Genomic DNA, 26,820 nt, shown 5'->3' on the forward strand with positions numbered 1-26,820 from the left:
AATAAAATCAACCTTCTGCTGACGACCAAACAGAAAACCAGAAAAGTGAAGGCTAAATGGATATTCGTTCCTGGCAATTAGCCTTGAGTATCCTCCATAATGTATGTGTCCAATGAACTGCCAAGGGTTCTAATAGGCATAGACAGTGAGGAGTATACACGGGGAAGAAGGCTGGTGTGATCTGAAATGTTTAGGTAGTTGGGGAAAAAATCAATACACTTTTTAACACAAAAAGGGATAAATCACAAATGTATATGCTAAATAAAAAAAATGAGTTATCAATTCGATGTATCCTTTGGCACAACGATACTTTTATGTTTGGAATTTAACTTTTCCATTGTTTCTGTAAGCTGAATTGAGGAAATTCACTTTTGCAGCTCAGTGTAGTGTCTCAAAGGCCTGCGCCTAATTGGGAATAAATATTTTATTGGTGAACCATAACAATACAGTTACCCCAGAGATGCGAAAGGAATACATACTTACGTGAGCTAACTCCCAATCGGTAGAAGAAGTAAAAATTGATGGGGATGCAATGGAAAACCCCTCCAGATCGGAGAAACACAGAGAGCAGGCAAAGTGATGGCCTAGACCCACATAGTACGCAGACATCAAAAGTCAATCAATGTAATGTCAAAGCTACGTGGCTATCTGCCCAGCTTGGAGTCGCATATATAACCCAAAGCAGGGGGCGTGAAAGGACCCGACTCAGAGGACTGGGAAATGGAGAATGGGGAAAGGAATGGGAAAGGTCCCAGGGTGGTGCACAGCTTGACAGGAATATATTGCACTCGCCGCCCAGTTGGATACCTTACTATCACCTGTCCACGCCCACCCAGAAAATGTTTGCAACTTTACGGCTTTAAGCCAACTTACCGAGTGCGCTGCCCAGCCCAGGCCACTCTGCAGATAAATGTATCTACGTGCCTGCAAGTAGAGATCTGGATGCCATTGTTCTGCACAAAAGGCTCCAAAACAATCGGTGGAAAGTAAGCGCCAATAACACAACAGCAATATTCAGAAAAAGTTCACTCTCAAAATCCCGTTTTTTGCTGAAAATTTGGTTTGTTGAATGTATTTTTTCAATTAGTTTACCAGTATGCCTGAAGGTTTAGCAGGTAGTAAGATTACGAATTAAGAAGATTCTTCTCTAAAGTATCTGGAAGTGCATCTCGCATTCGCAAAATTCATATCCCTAGGAGTAACCCAACAATCATTAAACATGAGCTAAATAACTAATTGGAGTCATTGGCTAAACACTGCGTGAATAACAATAAATCTTTAATGAAATATACCCAATTACAATATAAAATTTGTAGCAAGTAGTAACCTTATATAGACTCTAATAGGCTTATAATTATGCACTGCCTCAGCTCTTCGGTATCGCTGCTGTCCAGCTATTACAATTTAATTAAAATGCCATAAAGCGGGAACAGCTGGCCGAGATAGCAAACTAGCAAACTGAAAAGTGAGACGAGCTTCCAGTGGAGTCCTGGTAAATAGCAGGCTTTAGCCACTCTGGTGGGCCATTGTCCAGGAGCGGGATGCCAGCCGTGATTACGGAGATGAGCTCACAGTCATTTAACTTTGGCATCGCTGTGCATTTGGCACACACAATGACAGTGGTGTTGGTTATTGGACTCTCTGTGAAAGGAGTTGGTACTTTATCTATGTCATATCATCAGAAATAGTCAATGTCTGTACTCAATGCATTAGGAACAATTATTTTGTATAATATACCGAAAGCTTTATTACTTCAGGATTTGAAAATGTTGTATATATTATTCTTATGTAAGCCCATTTTATACAAGCCTTGAAATTTGAGTACATATTTTAAAAATTCCTTTTTTCGACTCGCTCCCGTGAAGTGTCAGAGTCGTTAAGAGCGATTAAAGTCTCCTTTTCATAATATAATTTATGCAGCTGCCACAAATTATGCTACTGGTAGGAGGTACTCTATCCATTTAACTCTAGGGTCCTTCAGTGTCCTGCGCATTTTCCGTGCTGGGTAATGCGAGCTCGAAGCCATTTAATTAATGCTGAGCATTAAGCGCGATTATGTGGAATAAATGACCAGAAGAACCGGTAGAAACGATTACCCTACAGGATGGGGCAATGGGGCTCAAACAACTCACTTAATGGTCAATTGGCTAAGAGCAGCTTTCCGAGTGTTAAATTGAACACGAATCGATGCACCGGGCAGGTTTTTCCTCCCAGGCTCTTTGTTTTACGCCTTCAAACTACCCCAAACTTTAATCGAAGAGGAATCCAGCTCTTAGTGAGCCGAAAGTGGTTGCCTGCCTGAAGTTTGGAAAACCAAATCCATTTTAGCAACGCACGCATAATGTGAACGGCGGGCAAGCAAACAAACAACGAGAGCAAACAAACAACGGCTAACAAGCAACATGTGGAAGTTAAGAAATGTTTGCCGTGCGCTGTAAATAATTCCGAAATCCCGCTTGCTCAGAGGCCTGAATATGATAAGAGATAAGGAGTCGCGATGGAGTGTGTACCAAACAAAAGGAATATAAAGTAGTCGAGCAGAAAGCGAAAAACTTCAGATTGCAAATAATAAAGGGCGAAGGAGAAAAGTGAAAAGCGCACAGGAAAACTCTGCCAGACATCCTCTCTTTCAGGTAATTGAAGAAGCAGTTGGGGTAGAAAAAACGTAATGTTGGAGGACAGCCAGCGAAATATGCTTTATTGATTGGATAAATATTTAATGCGCTGGAGAAACACATTTCTTTCAGTGGGGCTGGCAAATTTGCGTGTAAAACGGCTTATAACGGTCACGTTCCACCTATAAAAGTAGAGAGGCACCGAGAGAGCGACGCACAGGATTCGAGTATCCTGCCCAGCTGGCGAAGACCCCAAAAGTTAGCAGGGTTTTAGCGAGGGTAATTTCTGGGAAAATACAATAAGATAACTCCTGGCTAATGTCCCGAAATTTACTGAGACACTACCAAGAAACTGTGCAAGAGGGCCTAAGTCGCCAACTCAATGGCAACTATTGCGGCATGCGAATTATCTGCTAAGTTCAAGGTCCATTTTGCATGAAAATTCACCTGGAAAATGTAGGATATCTTTATTACACCAAATAAAAAAAAAATAGATTACGAATGTGAAATATATTTATATACGAATTTTATTTTATTTATGCCAAACAATATTGTTGATAATTTTGTAGTAGATATTATTGTATGCCGAGTAGTGAGTAGTGATTGCTAACTCTTTTCCTGTAGAACATCAAAAATTAGTGTTTTACTCATGCGATTTGAAAAAAAACTAATGGCTGTTTCAGTTTAACAACTGGGAACTATTAGATCCACAGGCGAGAGTTTATCTAGTTACACAGGTAGGCAACTACCTGAATGAAACTGCTTGAAGAAAGGTTGTTGTTTGCTGAAGGGCTGTGATGACGTCTAACATCATTAATAGTGTCCTTTCATGTTTTGATGGTCGTGGTCAAGGCAAAACAAACAGTCCAAGAGCAGCCGGCCTTTCAGGGACGACAGAGCTGGATAGAATCACATGGAGGAATGTGCCCGTGGAACTTACTGACATGGAGGATGGGACTGAGGTTCAGAGGGCTATTTACCCTCGCTGTTGTTTCAGGCCACTTTATTTGTCTGTTTCCTGCTCTGCTCCCTGGCTGCAAAGTGTAAAAACTGTGAAAAAATCACGTTCATCACATAAACACACAGTTCCAGCCACATTACGCACGAAAAAGGTACCGCAGCCAAAGGACAGGCATAATTAATTACCCCCAGGCCGCAAACATTTTACAGCCACTGTCTGGCCATGGAAACCCAATGAATTCCTCACACTGGGCTACCGAAAATAGCCCGGCAGGATAGGAAACAAGGCCATGTCCATCTGACATTCTGAATTTGGCCAGGAGGTCAGGTGTCAAGTCAAAGCAGCCCGCTTACGGATTCAATTTACCAGTGGTTATTGGCATACTCGTAGTTACGAATATGACTGAGGGGCAGAATTTATTGTCATCATTGCATGGAATATCGCCCGTTTTCTGTGGAAACCAAGGACATCTGCAAATGACATTGTCGAATGTGTTAATTAAACATACAGATAAAACTCAATTTGTTTTATCTCCAACTAGGCTAGCCACTTCGGATGTTGATTAGATTAGATATGCATATAGTTATTAAAAGAAAAATGTTTTAACCATCAAAAGTAGTTAATATCGATTTAAGTATTTACCTTTATATACTGTGACCGCTTGTCGTGTTCAACCTTACAATTATTTAAAGGCAACTCATTCTTGTCTTCCTATAAATTTGAGCAAAAGTGAAGTCCAGGTACTTACTTAATTGATGGCGTCAGTGAGTCACTAGCTTGTATAGCAAATAATTCCTTCTCAATTCATCAGCTTTCAATTAAGACCTAAGTAAATTGAAACTGGTCGATCAACTCGCCAAAGAGGTTATAAATCGAGGTTCCAAGTGGAGATTGACCTCGGCGATAATAGCATTACTCGAAACTAGCAGGTGAACAAGTGAGAACTTGGCTATTTCCCATCGCTCGTGTGCAATTGTCATAATTAAGAGTGATGAATGAGTCGGCGGATGCAAGTCGGCAGTTGCAGTTGGAATCCCTTCTGAGGATGCGAACATGGAGTGTCTTTAACTTTCATTGGATCTCAGACTGAAGATTGCGTGTCTGGCAATTTGCTAATAGTTTTCAATTGCATGTTCTTGGCCAAAGAGCATTCCTCATTCCCCATGCCGGCAGAACGGAAGTTCTCAAGTCACTCAACTCAACTTGACTGTGCTGATGAATTGCACAAATTAAAGCTGAAAGGTATTTTAAATGAAAATGTTAAAAATGTGGTTCTTGCTTGCTGGTCTTCCTCCGCTTCTTTTCCTTTTGTGTGTCGTCGTCTTTCCGTTTTCCTGGCATCTCAGGGGGTTTTTGTTCATGGCCGAGCTACGGAACAGATTATATGGATAATTTCAATTTATCTGGGCTTAGAAGAGCAGCGACGTGAACCATTTCTGCGGAACTCATTAGATCTCCTGCACTGCAGATGCACTTCAATCCGCTTTAACAGGCACTGAGCACTGAGCACTTTAATTGGACGTGCCGGTAATGACTTAATTCTTATCCGAAATCAAAGCCCTAATTACTTTCCAGCAAAATCATTAGGCATATTTCAGTGTTTGATTTTTCCCACACCTGAGGAAACGCATTACAGTGTAAAATATAATTAAAATCCCTTAGCTAATCTGATTACCAGACAATGCCATAATGACAATAGTCATAAGCTCATAAATTCCAACCCCAAGTCAGCCCCATCGATAGATGGGAAACTATTAAAGGATTCCCGACTCTTATCTGGGGACGAAACCAAACCGCAGGTTGCAGAATTTTACGGTCAGTTTCACATTTCAGTTTGAGCGCGTCAATGGGCCACGGGCTAATATATTCAAATCAAAGTGCGTGTGTATATACTTAAAACACTAATTAAAATTGCATAAGGGAGCGCAAAGTGGGTGGCCCGAATAATAATAATTCCCCGAATTTAAATTTAATGGTTGCTTAATGTAATTCATTTTATGCATTATGCCATTTTCTGTCCTGTTCCACTCTCTGCCTGGCCTTGTAATGGAATTTGCATTGTGGCATCTGTCGCATCCGTGCCATGGGGCGTATACGTAATTTGAGTTTAAACCAAGCTCCCTGGGGTGGATAGGAGATTGTTGAAAACCTCCTTCGCCCACCCGGTCGAGGTAAATTATTCGAATACACAGGAATAAACAGCAAGCTGGACAATGCAGTGCGCAAGCAACCACTCATGAAGGCTTAAGTTTAAGTAAATATGTGGCGGGGATTCATCTTCTATTTGTTGCTTGTTCTTGAGTTTCACTCGACCAGTAAATATTGACTATTAATAAAACCCCCGCGCATCCTCTTGCAGTCAGCACGTTCTCGGGTCCGGACCAGTGCACATCCATCGAGCGACTGCCGGGTTTTGCATGCTGGCCGGGCAGATAGCCCCGGCGTGAGCACACACATCGGGCTGGAAAAGATATAGGCAACGAGTCATCCAGCCATCCAGCCAACCAGCTGCATCGAATATATCTCGGCCAAATGTACGCCGGTCGGGCGACACAATTTGCCAAAACCATCAGCAGCATGGCGTGCAGCATACAGAAGCAACCTCAGGCCCCGCAATCAGTGGATCCTGGCACTGCAGGAGTGGATCGGGTGGGTGGAATGGGAGGGGGAGGAGGTGGTGGCCCCAGTGGAGCTGGCACCGTCCCCTCCACCCCGAAGACCAAGAGCGCCCAGCCGAGGGGCTCCCTGCCAACGGATGTGAACCAACCACCGTTGGAATTTCAGTGGCCACCGCCCGTTCCTGTTTCGATACACACGAGCAACTTGCGTCTGAACATGATGAACCAGGATCCCAAGGACCTCCATACAGCCCGAGCCATTATTGAGGAGCTGCGCTCCAAAGTGCGCTTCCAGACGGAGCACATCATGAAGTGGCGCAAGGCGTATGCCATGCAGGTGAGGTCAACCATCTATAATACATATGTAGTAGTGAGTTCCTATTACATGATTAGTAAAATTATTGCATTAGGATTAAAGTTAACAAGAAATGTTAATGCTTGTTTTATTAACCATTAATGGATCATGGATTGTAAATACCCATCCTTATTTCCCGCCCTCAGGTTCAGCAGCACTATCGGTATCAGAAGGAGAAATCAGATCAGATGAACTCGTTGACCTCGCAGCTCTTGCTCCTAGAATCCCGACTGAAGCGGAAGCAGAAGCAGATAGCAAGTCTATTGAACCATCGGGAGTTGACCATCCAGCGTCAGCAGAAGATCATCGACACCCTGTCCTCCCGGTTGGTGGATCATGGCTTGGAGACCATTGAAGCTAGCTATGCCAACGAGCTGGACTCCCTGAACGACTCGGACTCGGCGGTGGTGCTGGAGGACATTGACTCCGACAGTCCGATGACCTTGGGCACGCGACGGAAGAGTAGTGGCGCTGGCGGATTGGGCGGAGTCCTGGGCAGCGACGGCATCACCATAGTACGGTCCATATCCGATGCGATCGAGACGAATCACAACAAGTACGGAGCGGCCAGGCGAAACAACTGCTTCCTGCGTCGTCCCGATATCCTGGAAACCGTTTACTCCGTCGAGGAGGATCCCGAACCCACCACGGACGTGGCCGAAAAGCGGGACAAGTTCAAGAACCGCTCAGACAAGGCTCTAAGTTCGAGCTCGACCGAGGGTCAGATAGACGCCGCCAGTTCCTCGACCGCGGACAAAGCCAAAGATTCATCGCCCGTCGAGGGCGGATCCACCATTCCAAGACGTCAACTAGGAGCCCTCAAAAGATCTCCCAGCCACGACTCTCCGTGCACCACACTCAGTGTCAAGGTCCCCCAGCTGCAGCCACCATCTCCTCCACCATCGGCAGGTGGAGCGCAGGAGCCGCCCAACGGAAAAACCCAGGTAACTGAGAACTAACGGATTGAATTGCGGAATGTTGCACTTAAATTTTAAATTTCAGGAAAATGTTGAGCCTTTGGAGGGAATTCCCATTTTCTTAGATTGCGAAATAATTTTATAACATTTCTTAGATTTTAAATTTTATAAGGAAAAATACCTTTTGTTTTTCTGCATAGCATCAAATTTTTAATTAAATGCATTAAACCAGTCGTTGGCTTTTTTAATTAAGTATATAATTTGTTGTATTAAATATATATAGTTAATGTATATATCCCTTTCCAGGTGACCAACTACAACCGGGTTATGTTGAACCATCGCTCGGTGACGAAGCCCAAGGACGTGAAATACAAGCGCATCAACAAGGCAAAGTCCAAGAGTCTGGAGGAGCTGAGAGGGCGTCTCAAGAACCTAGTGGAGCGGCCTCCTGGCCTGGACGGCGGTTTCTCCGGCGGCATGATGCCGCAGACGGCGCAGTCATATGCGTGACACTCGCAGCAGCCGGACGGGGAGTCCCAAAGGTCAACGGAAGGGGTGAAGTTGGGAGGGCAGCCGGAGGCGGCGATGGAACCTCATCCGCGGAGGGAGAGCGCGGAGCCAATGACTTCGACCTCGGCCACGACCTCGACCTCGACCACGACCACGACTTTGATCTCCGCCGCCCAGGAGCCGCAGGGCAGCAGACATGGCTTTCCCAAGAGGTCGCTGACCTTGCCGCGCATCCTGGTGCCCCGGCAATCAGCAGCGGGACTGGCGGGCTCTAGCGGCGGGGGCGGCGGTGGGCGTGGCGGCTTCTAGCAATTAAAGAAATTTTTCATACGCAATTGTGATAAAAAGTAAACACGTTTTCTTCCTCCGTCTCTGTACTGCCGACTTCAGTTGCTTTAACATGATTCTCTTTTGTAACATTTGTTTCCTTGACATTTATCCTAAGCTTAGTTTGGTTAACTATGCATTTACATACATAAGTCTAGCTTAAGTTTTACAAACCGTACTGCATTTTGACGTAACATTACACATAGTTTTCACAAAACAAATAAATCATTTTGTAAACCTAATTTTCTGTCTATGATTTTCACACTTTACAAAGAGCGTATGAAAAATTTCTCCAACCGTAAGTCAGATATATCATACAAATGAACGGAATGTGTACTCGAGGACAATATTTCCAAATCCCAGATGTTGAATGGTGAGTAGCTCCAGTCAGTCCCAGAATTGTGGGTGAAACTAGGCTAGAAAGGATATTATAAAAATTTACTCAAGGTATAACTAAATAATATATAAGAACAAATGCATACTTATATTTAAGCAGATTGTTAATTGTTAATATTACATATATTTCCGCAACATTTAAGAGCTTCTCTGATATGTCTTTTACATACATAAAGCATTTCGGCTTGCTTTTGAGAACTATACATCCAAAAAACGTAAGAACACACTTCTCTATTAATATTCGATCTAGTTTTAAGCTCTACTCCATGGACTGTCTTCTAGATAACAGAATTTACAATTGATCATACATAAATATGAGTATATTTTCTTACTAACTATTACTAGCCATTTATATATATTTAATATCTTTAACTAGCATAAGGTAGGAGAATATTATTTTTGCATTTTGTCACGATTATTTTATAACTTGTTATCGACTATTGGGGTCTGCATGGCCCCAATGTCCTAAATGTCAGATGTACCTTGAGAACTCGTAAAATACTGTACAGATTTAACCCAAATATCAGCGTTAATATTAGAAAGTGAGTTAGAATCTCCATAGGTGTGAACTTCGACAATGGCTGCTATCAGGTCTCAATTATAAAGAATACATATATTTAAAAGCCAAACAGTACAATACCTGGACAGCTGAAAAGCAACAAGCTATATATTCGAAATACTCTTAAATCAAAAATATATCAATATGCAACTTGGTGTTTCAGTGATTGTCCTACAACAATGTGTACCTACATACGTGTGTCAAAACAAATCATTTCCAGTATTGAACTATAGAGTATGGTAAAATAAACCTCTTGAATTCCTAAGTCAATTGGACGTTAATTTAATTATTTTAAGCAGATTGTTAAAAAAATGCCAGTGTATTTGCCAACAATCGCGGGTAAAGCGTGTTATTCTGAACGTAAATTAAATAAGACTTATGTATAAGTACTTTTTGCTGAGATACAAAAGGAAATAGTTATAAGGTCGTTTGTCGCATGCCAAACGCTTCTTGATTTTTAAAAATTTATGTAAATTTCAATGTATGTAACCAATAATGATGTAAGCAATGCTTTTTCAGTCTTCGTTTATATTATCACGAATTATTTTTCTTATCCATTCACCGCACATTTTTCGATCATTTTAAAAACCACCTTTCTTTGTTTTTTGCAAACTTATGAGATCAGGCAGAAATTATTGTTATTGTACTAATTATCAAACATATTTAAATAATCCGGGCACATTCTTCACGTTGCATTCATTTTAGAAACACTTTTTCGATTTTTTACAACCTTCAGAGATAAGATCCAACAAGTTGTAATTGTACAAATTATCAAGCATATTTTGATTATCCGGACAACTTCCTTCCCGTTACAATCCAAATTACAAATGCTGAATATGAATATATATATATATATAGTCCGGTTGAATATGCGATACTACGAGAATGCAGTAGCTTGCTAATAACCTAAGTATAAGCTAAGATGTGTAATTTACAAATCTAATTGTTAATATTACTTGTTTGTATGCAGATTACTACTAATATTCGACTATACGGCATTTTTTTCTAGCAAGCTTAAATTGAAAATCACGAACAAACATTAATGGCCATTAATTTGCTCACTCTATGAAATTCGACTAAACAGTACTTAAGATATTTTCTACTCGCGCTTAATAAAACAAACAAACGAAACCTAAGCTAGTCGAGATTGTTTGGGCGGGGAGACTTTTTCGGATCCGTCCGGCATGATCAGTCTAAATCGAGCAGTGATCGGAGAAGCATGGCGAGATCAGGGCGCAGTTCGAGGTTTCTTATCGGCAGCACTTGCTGGTCGGTGGTTACAGGTCTTATCTGCCTGGTGAGTCGGTGAATGCAAGTGGATCAGATAAGGTACTTATTGATTTTCCTCTCGATTGCCAGGCTCTGGCGGACTCAGTCCGAGTCCCAGAACGCAGCCCTACGATCCTGACGGAAAACACAATTCAGGCGGTGGAGAGGCTCTTCAATCAGGTGCTCTACGCGACCATCGAAGATGCCCGCCAAAGACTTCCTGGTCTTCCAGCCAACGAATCCATCGATCGGCAGTACTTCGAGGAGCTCGACCTGGTTGCTGGGAACGAGGACTACTACAGCACTGCTTTCTATATCTTCGCCTGGATAAACAGCGACCTCATGTACCACAACACTCCTAATAAATTGCTTATTGAGGTTTTGCCCGGCGAGAAGATCGCCATCCGCAGATTCTTCGCCAAGGTAAAGCCGCATCTCACTAAGTATCTGCGACTTAGTCGGCAGGACAGGGGTGAATTGGCTTCCAATATCACCCAATTGGCCACCGAAACTAACGACAGTCTGATCACAACCTTCTTGGAGTTTCCCCAAAATCTAAAGGGCCAACTTCCTGAGCTCCAGCTAATGGACTACACCAAACTGGCTCAGGCATTAGTGCAGGGGGTGGCCAGGGGTATTTGGATGAAAGCTGAATAGCAAAATATTTAAGCAACATTATTGAATTAGGAAATGTTTGTAATAAAATGAGGCATTGACTATAAAATATATGTACTCCAAAGAGAAATATTTTATTTGCATTTGGAATCGGAATCGGAAAATTTCCGCACGTCTGATCAACTTGTGCAGATCTCGGGAACTGATACTTTAGAGCAATAAAGATATTAACGTGACCTGGGAAATATATACGACGTTATAATCACTAAATAGACGGTTTCCACTACCCACTAATTAAAATACGAAGGGGAGTACTCGTTCTTATCACGCTCACCGATTTCTGAGGACTGATTACAGTCTACATGTTGTCTCACGATCAGTGGGTATTTATTATAGAGGCGTTCTTGCATTTAGTATCAACTTTGTGAATTAAAGAGAGGGATTATAAAAGGAATCAGTTCGATGGAAACTAGATGCAGTTTGAAATCATGGCTAGCAAAATAACTTGGACTTTTCTGTTCGCGATAGCTGCCCTCCAACTTTCGGTAAGATCCTTACCACGAAAATATCCTGCAGAAATAAACTGAACTTTTAACGCAGCTCGCAGCTCCGCCCATAAACAAATGGCAGTTACAATTTGAAGTATCCAATGAGCTCTTTCAAATGGTAACGGATGCCATGGAACAGCTGAGAAAAGTCTTCCAACTCGTCATCGACGAAGCTGAACTTATTTTACCACCGGACTCCAATGGAAACATTCTCAGGGAGCTCAAGGAATTTGTCGCGGCCTTGGACACACTGGACTTCGATGATTCGTTTGAGCTGAACAGACTGGAAGACGCTCTTGAGGAATTGGAAAGCATCATTTCGATTGCAGGCAGCAAAGAATTCGAATCAGAAGCTGACGAGGTTGTGGTCCAGCTATTCATACAGCATGGAGTTGAGGACCTGGAGCATATACTGGAAAAAAATTTGGAATCTACTCTGAAAACAGTCGAGCAGAAGGTGGAGAAGTATATGAGCACATGGTCCGACAGTCGGTTGGCTAGAAACTCGGACTTAGTTAAGCAGTTTAATGAATTTAAGAACGAGAAGGATGTGTATGAGAAGCTGGATAAGCTATCCAATTCTGATTTCATTTAAATATAAATATTATGTTTCAACTAACTTTGAATCATTTCCAAACGTCAATTATCTATGGATGAATATTCGCAACGTATATAAATTCCATAAACTGCCGTGCTCACATAAATAATAACAAAAATCCAGAGTTCGTTTTTCGTATTATCACGCTTGCCGTAAGCTAAAAATTGATTACATATTGCAACCAGTTTAACAATCAATGACCATATAATATATTCGCTAGTAAGTGTGTATTAATTATGGCATGAATGACGTAAGAAACGCGGAATTATTTTTGCTCTTTTAAACAATTGTTAACAGCCAATTTTCAATAGCTCTCATCGATAGATTTACTGACTTCTTTTATTCCTATTTAATACGACTATTGTTTAGACTAATAAATAAAGCAAGTAAAATGAATAATTATTCCTAGTGGAAAGAAGATTTACATTAGACTGCCAAGTCGGTATAATCTCTGGCAGCCTCAACTAGTTATTCCAGAACTCAGAAGACGTCAGCTATCAGCTTTGAATTTCACTTATTAGTTTCTATTAGAAAGGCGGTTAAAAGTTGCGGAAAGATGATCCAAATCCATTCCGCGAGTCGTACACATCCCGCTCGATCTGCGGAGGTCCTCTTCCGTCAGAGGTGTAGCTATAGGATTCGGACCGGTAAAAGTTGTTTGAAGAGCCTCCGGAACCAAGGGGGCCACTATTACCAGCCGAAATACTGGGACCTCCGGAAAATAGGGGGATCATGGAACCACCAGATGGTATAGGTACCTGAAAAAAGTATATTAGTTTATTTAGCCAGTAAAAAGATTGATCTCCTTACTGGTCCAGATACCCAGGTTCCCGAGTTTTGGTTGCCGAAAGACGTATTAGGAATTGGTCGAATGCCTCTGCCACGGAAATCCGGGGAACTCGGAAAAGGTCTGTTGTTAAAAGCGTTGCCTCTGGGACCCACATTGTAATCCGATTCGAATGCATTGTCGTAGTTGGGTTGCTAAAATAGTTTATAGTAACTACAAGTAACTACTAGTTTTTGTAACTACTTTTAATTACGCTTACGGGAATGCGAAAACCGTTTGTTCGGGGAGGACTCTGAGAAAAAAATGGTCGAGACTGAAATGGGATAGGTCGCAGTGGAAGGTCCTCCTCTTCGTAGGAGGCGGTCACTTCTTCCACTTCTCCGCTGGATCTCTTTAATGAAATTAAATATAGGTTTAAATAAATGTATATTAAATATATTAGAAGAGACGAACATCTAAAAACCTGACATCATTTCCTGCTTCAGCCAAGGCAGTGCTATTTCCGCCATTTAAGGAAGATCGATCGGAAATAGGTTCGTTGCTCGATCTCTGGCCCACGGGCTTGAACAGATGCGTCGGAATGCTGATTGTTTCACGAGGCACCCTCACCTGGGGATTATGGAAAATTGTACATGTATATATACTTTTTAAGGTGTCTGGTAGCAAACATACCTTGGGCTCCGGCAGAGTGTGGCTTAGCTAAAAATCCAGATCGCATTGAAGCATAAGTTATGGAATAGGCCGATGTATACCTACCCCCTGTGCGATGAACAGACAGCCCAGCAAAACGAATTGAAGCGGCAACATCTCGCAGATCTCGACAGGTACTTACGTCTCGAACTTCCGACGATCGACAGAACTATGAGTTGACTGCATGGAATGCCATGCAGTTAAATGCAACTACGATCCCAACCCGTCCGACTGGAAATAGTCAAGGTGAGAGCGTCGGGGCCGGGGTTATCAGCCTGGGGATTACACGACAGGGAAATCAGAAGCAAATAAGTCAATCTGCTCATATGCGCAAATCAGCAATTATCATTTTCCCGAATCTAGGAGCCGTTCATTTAGGAGCTAGCACTTAATTCACAGAAAGAAAACCACAAGCTATGCAAAATATGATTCCCTCATTAATTGAAGAACACTGTACCGACCCTCTCCTGATCGAAAGCCTTATATGTTATATAATAATATACAAAAACTTACGAAAATATAATATTAACGGTATTTAATGTGTTAGGAAGTACATTTCAAGAATGAAATAAAATTAATATAAGATTGACTATCTGGGGTCTGAAGATTTTTTCACAGTATTCAGCGCAGAGCATTAGTATCGTCCATAGCCGTAGGGCGATCCATATCCGCCTCCTGGACGTGGGAAGCTGGGTACAGAGATCACTGGCCTTCGGGGAACCAAAAAGACCTGTGGGTAGCCAAATCCAGGTGGCTTCAGGGCCACATCCTCATCATTATCCCCTTCTCCAGACCTGTCCTTGTGCTTTTCTTCGTCGGAGTCTTCCTCATGATCGTGATTGTGGGGGTATCCGTAACCGGGACGTGGAGGTCCGTATCCTGGAAAGCTGGCCCAGTTACGAGGCTGGTTGAACACCGGAGGTTGATAGGGAGAGTAAGGGGGTCTAAAGATCGGATAGGAGGGGTATCTAGATAACTCCGGCGATTCCTTGTCCGCATCTTTGGAAGTGGGCGGTGTCGCCGATGTAGGGGGAAGTTTTGGGCCCGCGGCGGAGAATATTACTCCAGGGTGGGAGTAAGGATACTGAATGGGGTATGGATAAGGGTGGGAATGCGGATGAGAATTGGGATGAGAATGGGGCTCATGCTTATGGGGCTTTGGCGTTGTGGTAGTTGTAGTGGTGGTCGTCGTCGTGCTTGTGGTTTCCGGTTCTGGAGTGGTGGACTCTGGGAGAGCAGATCCATCATTGTTTTGTAGCAAACCATCGTCCAGTTGTCCCAATCCGTCATCCGGAGCAACGGTGGCCTCACCTTCCTGCTGTATAGCAGGCGTTGTAGTGGATTCCGGCTTTGGAGTTGTGGTTTCTGGCTCGGGAGTGCTGGTAGTCAGTTTCTTGTGGGGATGATGAGGCTGATATTGCGGGGGAAGGTGGGGCTCCGGCAGGTGCGTAGCATCTGTAGTCTCCTCGTCGCTATAAACCGAGGCATCGATTTGTTTTTTAGCCTCATCGAGCGACAATTGAGCGTAGCTAAGCGCCAGAAGCTAAAAGTTAAATACATTTTAAATAACCACAGTTCGAGTCATTTTCCCTGTCCTGGCCAAGATCTGACACCAACCTGGCTGATTAGAAGCAGCTTGATAAACATCTCAACCGACTAAGTTCAACAAGCAAGGGCCCAGCGAAAACTGATTGTTGTCTGCCGGTCATAGCTGACTTATATAGCCCAGAATCGCCCACAATTATGGAAATCGGTAAGCCCACAATTACAGTCAGCCCCAGAGCAATCAGCTCTCGATCTCTCTCGAAAAACCCGATTGGCATCAGGTGTTGGATGCGTCTGCCGGAATTTCCCTGACTGCGTTGGCAATTAAAGTCGCCACCTATCAGTTGGTCGTTGGTCACAAAGAGAATTGGTTCTGCCCGCCAATCGCAAAATCAGGCAGCGATTCCTCTAATCAATTTTGAACTGCTCCAATCGATTCCACCTGCGCAGCGACTATAAAAGGTGGCTTTGCCCAGTCGGCGCTTCTGGTTTCGACGCAGCATATGTGTCAGGTGTGACGTGAGCATGGCGAAACTTGAACTGAAGCTGGTGAGGCCCATGGGGTATTCCCTCTTTTTTGCAAATACTCGAAAGTATTCTTTGTTCTAGATTGGAATCGCTATATTCTTGGTAGCCGCTGTCGAGGCTCAGGAAACCCCTGCGGCTGAATCATCACCAGCATCGCAAACCGCTGGTGAAACTTCTCCAGTAACTGAAGGCAGTTCTACCGGAGAAGTAACTCAGCCCACTGTAGCGGCGTCGGAGGTTACAGGAGCACCTACAAATAGCACCGATATTATTGATGGCCCGGACAACACAGACAACACAAACGATCCGCCTGGCCCCGAAAATGGAGGAGATCCATTTGTAAAGCCGGGGAACCATATAAAGGGACCTCGACACGTCAGAGCACATGATGGCTTTCACAGCCTGAAGACGGAGAAACATTGGGCTCACTGGAACGACGCTTTTACCACATCAGGTCCTTAGCTAATTCTACCCATTATACAAAATAATTTTGTGACCAAGCTCGGAAGATAACTGAATAAAAACTAGTATTGATTATATTAGTATTGATAATTTATTTGCTCAGAAATGAGGAAACCCTATATGGTTTTACCAAGAACTTTAAAGATGACGAATGAAATTAGTTGACATTCTATAGTTCCACAATGCGGTTGGTTTTTTTCTGCTTAATAGGTTAGGTTATACAAAAATTTATCGAAGTCCCTCTTTTTGTGCCTGCAGATAGTATTGCCCAGACACATGGGTCACTATGGATTCCACGGTATCGAGAAGGAAAAGCGCTGGAAAAACACCATCATAAACCAAATAACTCCATCTAATGGCTGACAAGGTCGGGATCGCACGCGATTACCTGTGGCCCGTTACAAAATCGTTCACAGGGCCATATTGTCTCAGATCTCGTCAGACAATGGGAAGCGGAAACCTTGTCCATCTATCAATGGATCACTGTTAATTGAGCATTTTCAATGTTCAATGTAAATAATAAATTGAATTGTATTAATTGCCAAGCGATATACATTTCTAATGAGAAATGGATTTTCAACATATGAAAAAACTACCTTCAAAATGACTATAAATAAATGTTTTTTTGTTGTATTTTAAGCTAAATCACTAATTGGGAATCGATTGGTTCCATAATACATCTCAGCCCTCTAATTGTGATTTTACGCAGAGGTTAAAATTACTCTATAAACTACAGCCATGGGATCAAGGCTCTATCCCGCTGGCATCCTCATCCTCCATTGCCTGCTGATGCTCCTCGTCCATGTGGACGGCAAAGCTAACCAGAACCACTCGGAGAATGACAGACAGCGTCACCTACGACCACACAATCTGCACAGACCTCCATACGAGGGTTACGATTGGCACAAGCAGTAAGATACACATCCGACCAAGTTGAAGATACATTTTCGAAAGGCAACCTTTCACCTACTTTAGCTATAGCCGAGATACGGAACCAAAGGCGGCAGCTCCAAATGAAAAGGAGCCTCCCAAACCCAGATCGGGTCATTTGAAACAGAAGGAACGAGCAGCTAAGGGTAGTTCGCACTGGATGTAGGTTCATCATCTGCATCACATAAGCATGCTCTGCGATAAAGGTACATATTCTTTCCAGGAGGGTTCATAGCGTCTACCAGAAAGAAAAGGCAGAGCTGGAGGAATGGGCTCGACTGAAGAATGTAACTGATCAGGAACTGAAGATATTCTTTGACGGGGAAATTTCTACTACAGACAAGTATAAATTATTTCAGAACATTCTAACCGTTGTTAAGATCCTGAAAGCGGTGAAAAAAAAGGGATCTGTGTAAGTAGTGTTATTCTGGTATGTCTTGCAAGCCGTTGAAGTCCTTCTTTTTAGAACCGAAAATGAGAAAACAATGCTAACTCCGGAACTGAAACCATTGATTTTAAAATTCGGCCGCATGTTTGAAAAGGAAATTATCAAAAACTCCAAGACCTTCCAAGCCTTGAAGATGGTTGTAGAGGAGGTTAAAAAAAAGGACAACAAACATAAAAGATCCCAAAATCGTCATCACTAAGTGGCAAATAAATTGGCTATGCCTGCTTCATTTTTCAGTCCTAAACTAGCAGCTATAACGTAAAGTTTGTAATTAACATACAACATGGTCTATTAATAAATCGATCTTTAAGGCTGCACCTGAAGGTTGGTTTCCTTACAGAAACGGTTGACTGATCCGAGATCGTTTAGTTTAGGCAGCAGCCATAACTTTAATTTCGACTATCTTGCTTTTACTTAATACACATAGACGTCGTCTAACTTAATCACACACAATCGCGGAATTATTTAACGACAGCGCACTTAGTTCTTCCACTTCTTGTTCTCGTAGTCCCACTTGGAGGTCAATCCGGTGACGGGGTTGATTTCCAGGTCGATGATGCGCTGCAGCTGGGCCTTCTGGTGCTCCTCGTCGAAGGTAACGGGCAACTCATCGTACACTGAAGGATTATACTCAATAATGAATTACCCCAAAAGGGACTTGTCAAAGGCTTACCGAAGAGGTTCATCAGCACGGCCACCCAGATGGCGGCGGCGGTGAAGAGGTGCGCAACGCCCAGGTGGAGCTTCCACTCACCGGATCCAGCCTGGACCTCGGCGATCGTCTGGCAGAAGCTGGCGCGGTACAGAGCCTTGATCTCCTGGGGGCTGAGCTTCTTCCAGTCTCCCTGCTCCTTGGTGCGCAGAGCGTTGATCTCGTTGGTGGGCTCACGGAAACGCACGGCGGGCAGAGGGTAATCCACGCGATCTGCGTAGCAGGCGGTGCCGTTCCAGCCGTAGCCCACGATCTCCCGCTTGCCGATCTTGTCCAGTGTGTGGACGGCGGCCACGCTGCCCACCTGGGCACTCTTGGGCAGCTGGGAGACCAGCTGGCGGAGCACAGCACTGTTGAGTAGTCGCAGGGCCATTTTCTCACAGAGTCTGCAAGGGAACAACATGAATATCAAATTATAAGGTATCAAAAAAGGAACATAAGGTCTTGCACCCGGGAAAGTCAAATTTCCAAAGCAACTAGGCGGTAAGCCGAGAATTGTCACGGGTCTGCAGTGGGATATATGGAGCCCACTTAGTTGGAGGTTATGTAACAGCTAGCTGCACTACGTGCTAAGTTACAGAAACTATTGCCATAGGAATCCCATTGTTTTGATGTTCCAGTAGCCCTACTGGTCATTTATTTCTTCCGATTTCGTGCTGTTGGCATAATTTCCGCATAATTCTCCCATTTTTCATTGCCATCACAGATGTTGTGTAATCGGTGGGCGGTTGCATCTACCGGAAAACGGCTTTTAAACCGGTGACAACGGGGTTTCCAATATATCTAGTGTTGCTTATCTTGCTCGTTAGATATGAAGGTTTGTGGTCGCAGGTACTAGGTAATTTTCATAATTTAAACAATTTTTAAAGCACTTTTACCTACTTTTCTTAGACTTGCTGAACAATGTGACCAAGAGGAATATGCAAAAGATGGCATATATGGATGGGTAATCATGACTCGGTAATTCGGTATTTTCCAGCCACAACAGTGTGACCGCAACGCGATTGGAAAAATAATAATATTAATACATCGATAAGTCACTGGGTATCGCACATGGCGGGATATTTGAAATGCACTAAAGAGAAAACCAAAACCGCCAGCTATTCTTTTTCATTTTGTATCGCAACCTGACGGGATATTTAAATGGCAGATCAGGAGATGGACTGTATATTCTATTTGTAGCTTGCCGGCAATAAAAGAAAGAACAATTAATGTTTGATATTATATTTTATTTTGATTTGATGTCATATCTCATAAATGCACACATTTAAATTAGACAGAGACACATAATTTGCTTTATCGTATCATATAGTTTTGCTGCTTGAGTTGGTAGTATATGAGCTTATCTTTCGATAGGGATCTGGGTTCGGAAATTTTGCTATTTTATCGAGGATGGGGCATTACGTATTCACTCTCGCGTATTCCTGTGTTTAAGCGCGGCTTGGCATAATAAATATTTTAATGGTATTTTGCTTTATTGGGCTTTATAAATATGCAATATGTTTGTAACAATATTTAATGATAATTACGCAAATAATTAAACTAAAGTGAAAGCTTTTCCTTCAACTATACATCTTGTAAATTGGTAGTAGCAAAAACTTAGAGCTACATTTACAATAGAGTTAGGTATTAGTTGCAATTTAATTTATATGATCCGCCGGTTCTGGGCTGGGATAAAGGGTATAAAAAGTCTAGACCGCCGGTCATGTTCACACTTAAGCATAGGGGATGGGGGGTTTAGTTGGTTCTATATGTACAAAAATGAATTCACTTGTCTTATCTCCTTAACATTTCATGTCACTTAAGGTTTAATTTCTCAAGAGTTGGGTACTTCGGAAACACAGCCGGGGTCCTAGCATTTTGGGATGGTAGTGCTTCGTTATCAGGTTTCTTTAGTTGCTTGGACAATTTGCATTTTTAACAAGTGCGCTAAAAAGTGCAATTTACTCTAGATGGCAGGGAGTGGTTAGATACGATGGGTGGAGAGGTCGGTGACTTGGTGCAAATGGAAAACTCTTGGAACTGCTTTTGATCCTCGCTGCGAAAGTAGAGCAAGAAGTCTCATTTGTGCGGGAAGAAGGTTATCATGGGTGCAGCAGACCCTCGACTGGTGTGTTTCTTTTAGTTAGTCCATCTAAATTTGGCATGTACGAAGTGGTTGGCTTAAAAAGCTGTTCACTCTGCTCCGGCGGAACTTTCGGGTGTGACATTCGAGTCCAAGCTGGCGCAATCGGATTCCTGGTCCTGAGCCTCCGAGTAGTTGGCCGCCTCCTGCAGGCGCATCAGCATGTTGAGCTATTGATAAAACGCGTCATAAGTTAAATATCAAGGAAAGGAACTTTATTCTATATCTTACCAAGGGATCCTGTTGTTCTCCGTTGGTTAGAGCCACGCCTTCGAGTCCCACATCCTCGGCATTGATTTGTCGTAATGGAGGCACAGAGTCCGGACCGTAGGGCCACGGGTAGGAGTTCCTAATGAAGGCGGAGGGGTCGTTCCAGGCACCTCCTCGTCGTCCATAGAGCTGAACTCCCTCGCGCACCGCCTCCACTAAATATGGCGACAGGTGGTAGTTCCAGATGTCGGTGAACCACACCTGCGAGTCCTTCAGATCCATCGGGCAGGCGAGGAATAGCCTCGGTCCGATGGTCACATCACTGGAGCTATGCACCTCCAGGAATCGGTTGATGTGCTGCCAAACGGAAGGCAACCAGGCCAGAACTGCCGCCAACTCCGGTTGAGGATGTTGCGTCTGCAGTTCCAGCTGGAAGAGTCGCCGCCTCAGGAAGCGACCCAGGAAGCCTTTCACGGGCTCCATGTGATTGGCTGTTAGAACCTGTTATAAGTGATGAGCACAATAAGTAATGATCCAATTTTTAAGAATCCCCAAAGACATACCCATCGGAAATTGTGGTGCAGCTGCAGGTTGGTGGTGTTGCAAGTGGCCTGCGACATGGTGCCAATAATGCAGGGCAGCTTGTTGGCAGGCCCTGCGCTCAGGAGACAGGAGAAGACATCGCCCAAGGCGGAGGCATGGTGCAGGTTGTCCAAAATAATCACACAGGGAAGTTCGGAGACTCCATTGGCAATGGCAGCCTGTTCGGCAATGTGGCCCAGATACTGACGCAGATCCTTCGAGGATTTGTGGTCAACACTAATGGGGAGAAATGGTATACCAATCTAAAATATATAGTGGGCTCTTTAAGACTTACTTGAACGTGGCAATGGCCTCCGAAGGGTTGCCCCTGGCGGAGCGGGCCACAAGGAACTCGGCTAGTCGACGGGCCAGGTAGGACTTTCCAGTGCCGCTGGGCCCGCACAGGATGAGCCGACGGTGTTCCGTGAGCAGGCTGATGTATCGGTGGACGATGCTGCGGGGGATGAGGCTATCGAAGGCCAAACTTCCCACCCCCTGTAGGCAAATATATAGGGTTCTCACGCTGCCCACTATGTAACCACAGGGCAGAAGTTCCGGGAATCCCATCTCGGGACCCCTCTTCGCCTCACCCAAATGGTACGAGGTGATGGAGTCCGTGTTGAGACCCAGATTGGTGCCCGGATCAATGCGCGCCACGTAGTCCTTGAAGGTCTTGCGCACCACGTAGTCCAGATTCTGCCACGTTGTCTTTCCGGAGATGTAGGTGCAGGCTATGACGAACTCGTTGCAGCTGGCGCTGGCATAGTTGGACTTCCTCTCGCTTTGGGATTGGGTATCCGCCTCGTGGCCATTGGCATAGAAGCCATCGAGCTCCTGCAGCTCCTCACAGTACTTGGAAAACGCCTCTGGCTGGCCCAGATAACAGGCAATGGCTATCTTCTTGCCATCGCACACATCGGCCAACTCCTCCGTGGCATTGGCAATGTGCACAGGACTGGCCATAGGAGCCGCCTCCAAGGCAGGCGGAGGTGGTGTTAGGTCTACGTGCGTACTGGGACTGAGGGGAGCCACATTGACGCCATTTGGAGCCGGTGGTGATGGTTGTTCGGGAGCCGGGGCAGGTGGCAAACACTCCTCCTCCAGTTCAAGTTCTTCAGCGAGTCGAGCCGGAAGTTCCATGGGTGGGCGATTGTTACTATCGGCGAGGGAATAGCGCCTTGAGACCTCGGAGCTTCCAGCCACAGACCCATTGGGACTGATGGCCTGGCCCAAGCTGGCCTCCGACCCAGCCAAGGATCGCGTCGTTACCAGTTTCTGGAGACGCTCGTTGTTGTGCTTCAGGGACATCATCTCCGCCCGCATCTTGTTCATCATCTCCTTGAGGCTCTCCAGCTGGGAGGCCGAGCTCAAGGCCTCCAGGCGAATATCAGTCAGGACGAGATCCTTTTCGCGCAGCTGCTTCTTGAGGTCCTCGACCACATGCTGATCCTCCTGCTCAATGGCATCGATGGGTTTGGCATTGTCTATGAGGGTGACGGTCTTGGCGGGACTGCTCTGCTTGCTATTCGGCAGGGGAGGAGCAGGTTGGGTGGCCAACGAGGCCAGTCCCAAGGGCTCACCGTGACCATTATGCAGGGGAATCTTTCCAGCAGCCAACTCTTGCTGCGAGTGGTTTTGATGATGATGGTGCCCCACATGACGGCTAGTCTTGGAGATCTTGGCGTTGCGGGAGAAGGCCTTGGTGAAGCTGCTCCGCAGCCAGCCCTTCTTCTTGTTGGCCTTGTTCTTGTCTTGGGCCGCCGAGCACCCGGAACTGATGGAGTTCAGGGAGCACATGGAGTCGGTGCTGTGCTGCCGCTGCATTCCCAGGGGCATGGAGCCATTGTTGGCATTAATGGCGCGTTGGGAGCCCGAGGTCGGTGGCTTCTGGTCTGAGCCCGGCGGACCCAGGGCCTGGAGCTGACCTTGACCCTGGGTCTGGACACCCATGCTCTGCATGTGCGCCGTGGTCAGTCCCGCCTGGATGGACTGCTTCCTCAGCAACTCGATGGTCTGCCGCATGTCCGTCAGCTCGCCGTCTTTTCGCTCCGCCGTCGCCGTCAATTGATGCAGTCGGTTGGTCATGTTGGACAGCGACTGCTCGAAGGCGGTGACCACATGGGCCTGCAAGGAAGAAGATGAGAGGAGCGATTAGTTTGCGGTTTGTATGGGCTTAGGCCAGGTCTATACATTCATCATCGTCCGTTTTGAGCACATCTCGATCGTGCCTCGCATTCTGAGGCCGAGCGTTGCTGCTTGGCATGCATGACGTTGCACCCGCAACTTGCAACTCAACGCGGCCACATGACTCACTCACAATAAGCCGGGCTCAATGCCGGGCTTAAGTTACTTTTGAAAACTTCTGATTCTTCTTTGGAGTAAGTGCACTTAGAAAACGTATCACTAAAAACCACTTTTATATTTAAAACCTTTTTAAAGTGTTTTTCAGAATGCGTTTTAGGCAATGTAAGGATGTCTTTGAAGTGATAAATGAGTTTAAAATGTTGCTCCAGCTAAAGTTTTTGGTTGCTTCTCTAATACTATACTATATACTATGATATCGCCGTGTGAATTTGAGAACCTTGCCATTTTATGTGCTTTGTTATGCCAGCATTTGCTATTGTTGCTTTTTTTTATGGGCCGACGTGACTGGTCAAAAATATGTGCATAGGAAAACCCAGGGTAAATATATATATATTTGCATCAAGTTGATGAGTGTCATTAAGGAAACTCAGAGAAGAAAAGTGGTGACTCAGAGCGGATGTTGTAATTGCATAGGAAGTAATATTTTCCTTTTGCTGGTAGAATTGCTCATTAAGTACTTAAGCATTTTAGTATTATTAAATTGGGCGACACGGCGGGAGTTTTAAGCGCGCCAGACTAATTAAATTATGAATTGGCAAACGTGATCACAAGTGTACAGCACACCAGAGCACATTACAATCAACACGATTTGCATTAAAAAACCACGTAGAAACCCTTTCAACTTTCTCCGCTTCAGCATATTTGGAAAAGGGCTCTGGAATCAGCCTCGTTTGGCTGCCAACTCACGTATGTGGCAAGCATAAAAATTGATTACGGTGCGTATGAGTAACGTGACACGCAGTGCAAGGCGGCAGCTGCAGGAGCACATCCTTTCATTTCCGCCAACAATTAAAACGATTAACGACTCATTTTCCTTTGGGTGGGCGATAAAGTGGGAAGTGCCAGTGATTTTATTCAGAAGCAGCCACCAAATCAGCTTCGCCCATAAAACATTGCCTCTTTCCGACCTTGAGCTACAAAACCTTTGCGGGAGTGTTCATCTACTGCTGATGAATATCCGTTTAAAAATGTCCCTCTACAGAGCGTGCCATCGCAATTTGCATAAATGAGTGGCTAATTAAATAGCGAAACGTGCTAGATGGGTATCAGTAAACCAGTGGGACATCGGGGTATAGTCTGAAATACAGATTAGCGGCAGTTCTAGCAATTATATTTCGCTGTATTACGAATGTGTCTCTATATTTGTTTTTAATTTTTCCAATAGCTGTGAGTTTTGCCGGCAGCTTATAATTTCGATGAGGTCATTCCCATGTCCAGCTAACTAACTTGCCGCATTCCAAAGGTAATTCTGCGGCATTGCGCGGCATTAGGAGACCCCTATAATTTCCGGAGCCGAATCAACTGCGATAAGTATGGTATTTAATTAAGTTTTAAATTATATACTCTACAGGTTTCGGTAGCAACCGTAAATGGCTCGATCAATGTGCTGAAAGCAGCTCAAGTGCAGAGCGGATCAAGATTAAAGAGAAGAGTTGTTCACCACCCACAGAAGGTAAAGCCATTGCAATATCGTTTAAATCAGCCCAGACTCACTAAAGTATCATTATTAAGTATTGGTATCAGATGGTAAACTGATATAAACTGATCAATGGAGCATTAAACGCTACTTGATAATTCAGTTGCCATTGCAGAGGAATATTCCCCCCTAAAATTACTTGTTTCCGTCTCTTACGCATTTAAGACCCATCTTAGTGTCCGGAAAAAAAACGCTTTGAAAGGAAACACCCTCTTCAACTACTAAAAGTCAAACATTAAAGACCCCAAAAGAAAATGGCGAACGACGAGGCGAATAGAGGGAGCAGCATGAAAAAACGACATCGAAATTAAAAGCAGCGACGTTGCTCCAAGCCCCGCACAGTGCCCCTCAAACTGTACGGTAGTGGGTCTGGAAAAGGGAGCTTGCTGTTGTTGCTGCAGCCTGCAGATGATGTTGCCGCTGAGCTGACGTTGCTGCTGCTGCTGCTGCTGCTGCTACTCTTGTTGCGGCAGTTCATTTGCACGTTGGAGGCATCGAAGCGTTAAACGGTTATGCATCAGCTGCGAGCGACACGCAGTCGGAAAGTAAAAAACCGGCGAATAGAAGGGGATAAGAGCCAGTCGGTGCAAGGGGCCATATGCTAAATGGCTAAGGCAGCAACAGAACAGAATAGAACCCCCGACCAAATTGCCAACTTTAATTTGAGTGTCAATGTGGCTGGTGGCGGATGTGGGGTAGTTGGGCTAGGTGGGGCGTGCTGCTGGTTGTGGCGGATGCATTGAAGAATTTATCGCTGGCAATTTGCAGAGAGCAAAACAAAGTTCAAGTTCAATGGTGGCCATACATTGTTTTCCCCAGCGAAAAATAAAGACACATTTAAAAGCAGCGTTTAAGCAGGGAAAATGCTGCTTTACTGATAACCAGCTGATTAAGTTTCGACTCGATAAGATAGTTGGCCTTCGATTGGCTGCGTTCCGGTGATAGTGGGTGATAAAAGTAGGTCGCACCGCTCATGTCCACTGTAAAACTCAATAAATCCGGCCAGCCCGAAATTGTCCGCTGGTGTTGCTGCTGCACATAAATCATGCTGCAGCAGCGGCGACTGTTGCTGCTGCCCACTTGACAACTGCTGCAGACATCAGGCGACCATGTGTTCGTCCCTCGTAGCGAGATTTTGGTGTGTTCTGCTGGTTACTGGTGGTGTTACTGGCGACATGCCGTAGGCGGGTGCACTTTGACCTTTCCCATGATTTATGCCCCGCAAAAACAAGAACAAACACAACAAATACAACGACAATGGTAACGGCAGCACCAGCACAAGAACCAGCAACATGCAGCAGCAGCAGGAGCAGCAGCAACTGCAACACTTGACATTTGCTGCACTTAGACAAAAGAAGCAAACTGTAGCAGTTGTCACTGGGCTTCCTGATTTATTATTCCACTGTGGTCGTGGCCGTGTGTCCGCCTAATTTGCATTGGAATATTTGATGATTGATGAAGGCATCTGCCCCTTCTCTGATAATAGTAAAAGTACTTCCAGGATGCCTGTATTGGGCCTGTATGACCAGGATGTCTGGGCGGTAATGACTAATTGAAGAAGGCCTTGCAAGGTCAGGTGCCAGTCAGTTGGAGCTCGCAGGTTTCTTTCGGCCAGGTCTGATGGCTTTAACCTTGCTTAAATATGGATGTGTTTCCCTGTAAAGTTGATTGG

General features: G+C 44.5%; 9 protein-coding genes and 1 long non-coding RNA gene across 17 annotated transcripts in view; 5 read left to right on the forward strand and 5 right to left on the reverse strand.

Annotated features, from left to right (window-relative positions):
• Positions 1-8,618, forward strand: part of LOC122612697 — a 47,173-nt gene extending 38,555 nt beyond the window's left edge. Inside the window, exons 4-6 of one of the 2 annotated variants that reach the window (XM_043786474.1) lie at positions 5,936-6,531; positions 6,696-7,493; positions 7,773-8,618. In XM_043786474.1, coding sequence (XP_043642409.1) covers positions 6,109-6,531; positions 6,696-7,493; positions 7,773-7,976 — 1,425 coding nt within the window. In that variant the 5' untranslated portion in view covers positions 5,936-6,108 and the 3' untranslated portion in view covers positions 7,977-8,618. Of the gene's footprint in view, positions 1-5,935; positions 6,532-6,695; positions 7,494-7,551; positions 7,612-7,772 lie in introns of those variants that run through there. The other variant, XM_043786475.1, reaches the window with a different exon arrangement.
• A 1,795-nt stretch (positions 8,619-10,413) lies between these two features.
• On the forward strand, positions 10,414-11,272 carry LOC122612948. Its single transcript, XM_043786869.1, has 2 exons — positions 10,414-10,555; positions 10,618-11,272. Exons 1-2 carry the CDS (start codon positions 10,478-10,480, stop codon positions 11,182-11,184), a joined length of 645 nt encoding a protein of 214 aa, XP_043642804.1. The 5' UTR covers positions 10,414-10,477; the 3' UTR covers positions 11,185-11,272.
• Positions 11,273-11,540: 268 nt separating this feature from the next.
• On the forward strand, positions 11,541-12,309 carry LOC122612950. The gene is made up of 2 exons (XM_043786871.1): positions 11,541-11,687; positions 11,743-12,309. Exons 1-2 carry the CDS (start codon positions 11,616-11,618, stop codon positions 12,283-12,285), a joined length of 615 nt encoding a protein of 204 aa, XP_043642806.1. The 5' UTR covers positions 11,541-11,615; the 3' UTR covers positions 12,286-12,309.
• Positions 12,310-12,609: 300 nt separating this feature from the next.
• On the reverse strand, positions 12,610-13,962 carry LOC122612949. The gene is made up of 6 exons (XM_043786870.1): positions 13,832-13,962; positions 13,748-13,774; positions 13,529-13,684; positions 13,335-13,466; positions 13,099-13,269; positions 12,610-13,046 (listed from the first exon to the last, which is right to left on the reverse strand). Exons 1-6 carry the CDS (start codon positions 13,880-13,882, stop codon positions 12,828-12,830), a joined length of 756 nt encoding a protein of 251 aa, XP_043642805.1. The 5' UTR covers positions 13,883-13,962; the 3' UTR covers positions 12,610-12,827.
• Positions 13,963-14,285: 323 nt separating this feature from the next.
• On the reverse strand, positions 14,286-15,547 carry LOC122613787 (mucin-2). The gene is made up of 2 exons (XM_043788170.1): positions 15,383-15,547; positions 14,286-15,308 (listed from the first exon to the last, which is right to left on the reverse strand). Exons 1-2 carry the CDS (start codon positions 15,410-15,412, stop codon positions 14,400-14,402), a joined length of 939 nt encoding a protein of 312 aa, XP_043644105.1. The 5' UTR covers positions 15,413-15,547; the 3' UTR covers positions 14,286-14,399.
• Positions 15,548-15,698: 151 nt separating this feature from the next.
• On the forward strand, positions 15,699-16,377 carry LOC122613790. The gene is made up of 2 exons (XM_043788174.1): positions 15,699-15,859; positions 15,920-16,377. Exons 1-2 carry the CDS (start codon positions 15,836-15,838, stop codon positions 16,298-16,300), a joined length of 405 nt encoding a protein of 134 aa, XP_043644109.1. The 5' UTR covers positions 15,699-15,835; the 3' UTR covers positions 16,301-16,377.
• On the reverse strand, positions 16,373-16,887 carry LOC122613791. Its single transcript, XR_006325707.1, has 2 exons — positions 16,689-16,887; positions 16,373-16,617 (listed from the first exon to the last, which is right to left on the reverse strand). It is a non-coding gene; the product is annotated as an uncharacterized LOC122613791 (long non-coding RNA).
• Positions 16,888-17,017: 130 nt separating this feature from the next.
• On the forward strand, positions 17,018-18,021 carry LOC122613788. The gene is made up of 4 exons (XM_043788171.1): positions 17,018-17,211; positions 17,276-17,392; positions 17,454-17,642; positions 17,697-18,021. Exons 1-4 carry the CDS (start codon positions 17,039-17,041, stop codon positions 17,875-17,877), a joined length of 660 nt encoding a protein of 219 aa, XP_043644106.1. The 5' UTR covers positions 17,018-17,038; the 3' UTR covers positions 17,878-18,021.
• Positions 18,022-18,042: 21 nt separating this feature from the next.
• LOC122613789 lies at positions 18,043-19,343 on the reverse strand. Its single transcript, XM_043788172.1, has 3 exons — positions 19,273-19,343; positions 18,352-18,776; positions 18,043-18,295 (listed from the first exon to the last, which is right to left on the reverse strand). The coding sequence occupies exons 2-3, from the start codon at positions 18,761-18,763 to the stop codon at positions 18,159-18,161; spliced, it is 549 nt and encodes a 182-aa protein (XP_043644107.1). The 5' UTR covers positions 18,764-18,776; positions 19,273-19,343; the 3' UTR covers positions 18,043-18,158.
• Positions 19,344-19,598: 255 nt separating this feature from the next.
• The window catches only part of LOC122614110 (protein sickie), a 131,847-nt gene continuing 124,625 nt past the window's right edge, over positions 19,599-26,820 (reverse strand). For all 7 annotated transcript variants that reach the window (XM_043788592.1, XM_043788594.1, XM_043788593.1 and 4 more), the window contains 4 exons: positions 21,603-23,431; positions 21,289-21,544; positions 20,747-21,226; positions 19,599-20,685 (listed from right to left, as the gene is read on the reverse strand). In XM_043788592.1, the coding sequence (XP_043644527.1) occupies positions 20,566-20,685; positions 20,747-21,226; positions 21,289-21,544; positions 21,603-23,431 (2,685 nt within the window). In that variant the 3' untranslated portion in view covers positions 19,599-20,565. The remainder of the gene's footprint in view (positions 20,686-20,746; positions 21,227-21,288; positions 21,545-21,602; positions 23,432-26,820) is intronic.

This window comes from Drosophila teissieri, chromosome 2R, assembly GCF_016746235.2.
Source record: "Drosophila teissieri strain GT53w chromosome 2R, Prin_Dtei_1.1, whole genome shotgun sequence".
Taxonomy (NCBI): domain Eukaryota; kingdom Metazoa; phylum Arthropoda; class Insecta; order Diptera; family Drosophilidae; genus Drosophila; species Drosophila teissieri.

Bases quoted from the DNA above. Each gene is read 5' to 3' on its own strand.
- LOC122612948 (XM_043786869.1), top strand. From the start codon at position 10,478: ATGGCGAGATCAGGGCGCAGTTCGAGGTTTCTTATCGGCAGCACTTGC. The intron at 10,556-10,617 runs GTGAGTCGGTGA...CTCGATTGCCAG, and splicing joins TTACAGGTCTTATCTGCCTG to GCTCTGGCGGACTCAGTCCG.
- LOC122612950 (XM_043786871.1), top strand. From the start codon at position 11,616: ATGCAGTTTGAAATCATGGCTAGCAAAATAACTTGGACTTTTCTGTTC. The intron at 11,688-11,742 runs GTAAGATCCTTA...CTTTTAACGCAG, and splicing joins TAGCTGCCCTCCAACTTTCG to CTCGCAGCTCCGCCCATAAA.
- LOC122612949 (XM_043786870.1), bottom strand. From the start codon at position 13,882: ATGTTGCCGCTTCAATTCGTTTTGCTGGGCTGTCTGTTCATCGCACAG. The intron at 13,467-13,528 runs GTTCGTCTCTTC...ATTTCATTAAAG, and splicing joins ATGATGTCAGGTTTTTAGAT to AGATCCAGCGGAGAAGTGGA. The intron at 13,047-13,098 runs GTAAGGAGATCA...TACTTTTTTCAG, and splicing joins GAACCTGGGTATCTGGACCA to GTACCTATACCATCTGGTGG.
- LOC122613787 (XM_043788170.1), bottom strand. From the start codon at position 15,412: ATGTTTATCAAGCTGCTTCTAATCAGCCAG. The intron at 15,309-15,382 runs GTTGGTGTCAGA...TTTAACTTTTAG, and splicing joins AGCTGCTTCTAATCAGCCAG to CTTCTGGCGCTTAGCTACGC.
- LOC122613790 (XM_043788174.1), top strand. From the start codon at position 15,836: ATGGCGAAACTTGAACTGAAGCTG. The intron at 15,860-15,919 runs GTGAGGCCCATG...TCTTTGTTCTAG, and splicing joins CGAAACTTGAACTGAAGCTG to ATTGGAATCGCTATATTCTT.
- LOC122613788 (XM_043788171.1), top strand. From the start codon at position 17,039: ATGGGATCAAGGCTCTATCCCGCTGGCATCCTCATCCTCCATTGCCTG. The intron at 17,212-17,275 runs GTAAGATACACA...CACCTACTTTAG, and splicing joins GGTTACGATTGGCACAAGCA to CTATAGCCGAGATACGGAAC. The intron at 17,393-17,453 runs GTAGGTTCATCA...TATTCTTTCCAG, and splicing joins AAGGGTAGTTCGCACTGGAT to GAGGGTTCATAGCGTCTACC.
- LOC122613789 (XM_043788172.1), bottom strand. From the start codon at position 18,763: ATGGCCCTGCGACTACTCAACAGTGCTGTGCTCCGCCAGCTGGTCTCC. The intron at 18,296-18,351 runs GTAAGCCTTTGA...ATAATCCTTCAG, and splicing joins CGTGCTGATGAACCTCTTCG to TGTACGATGAGTTGCCCGTT.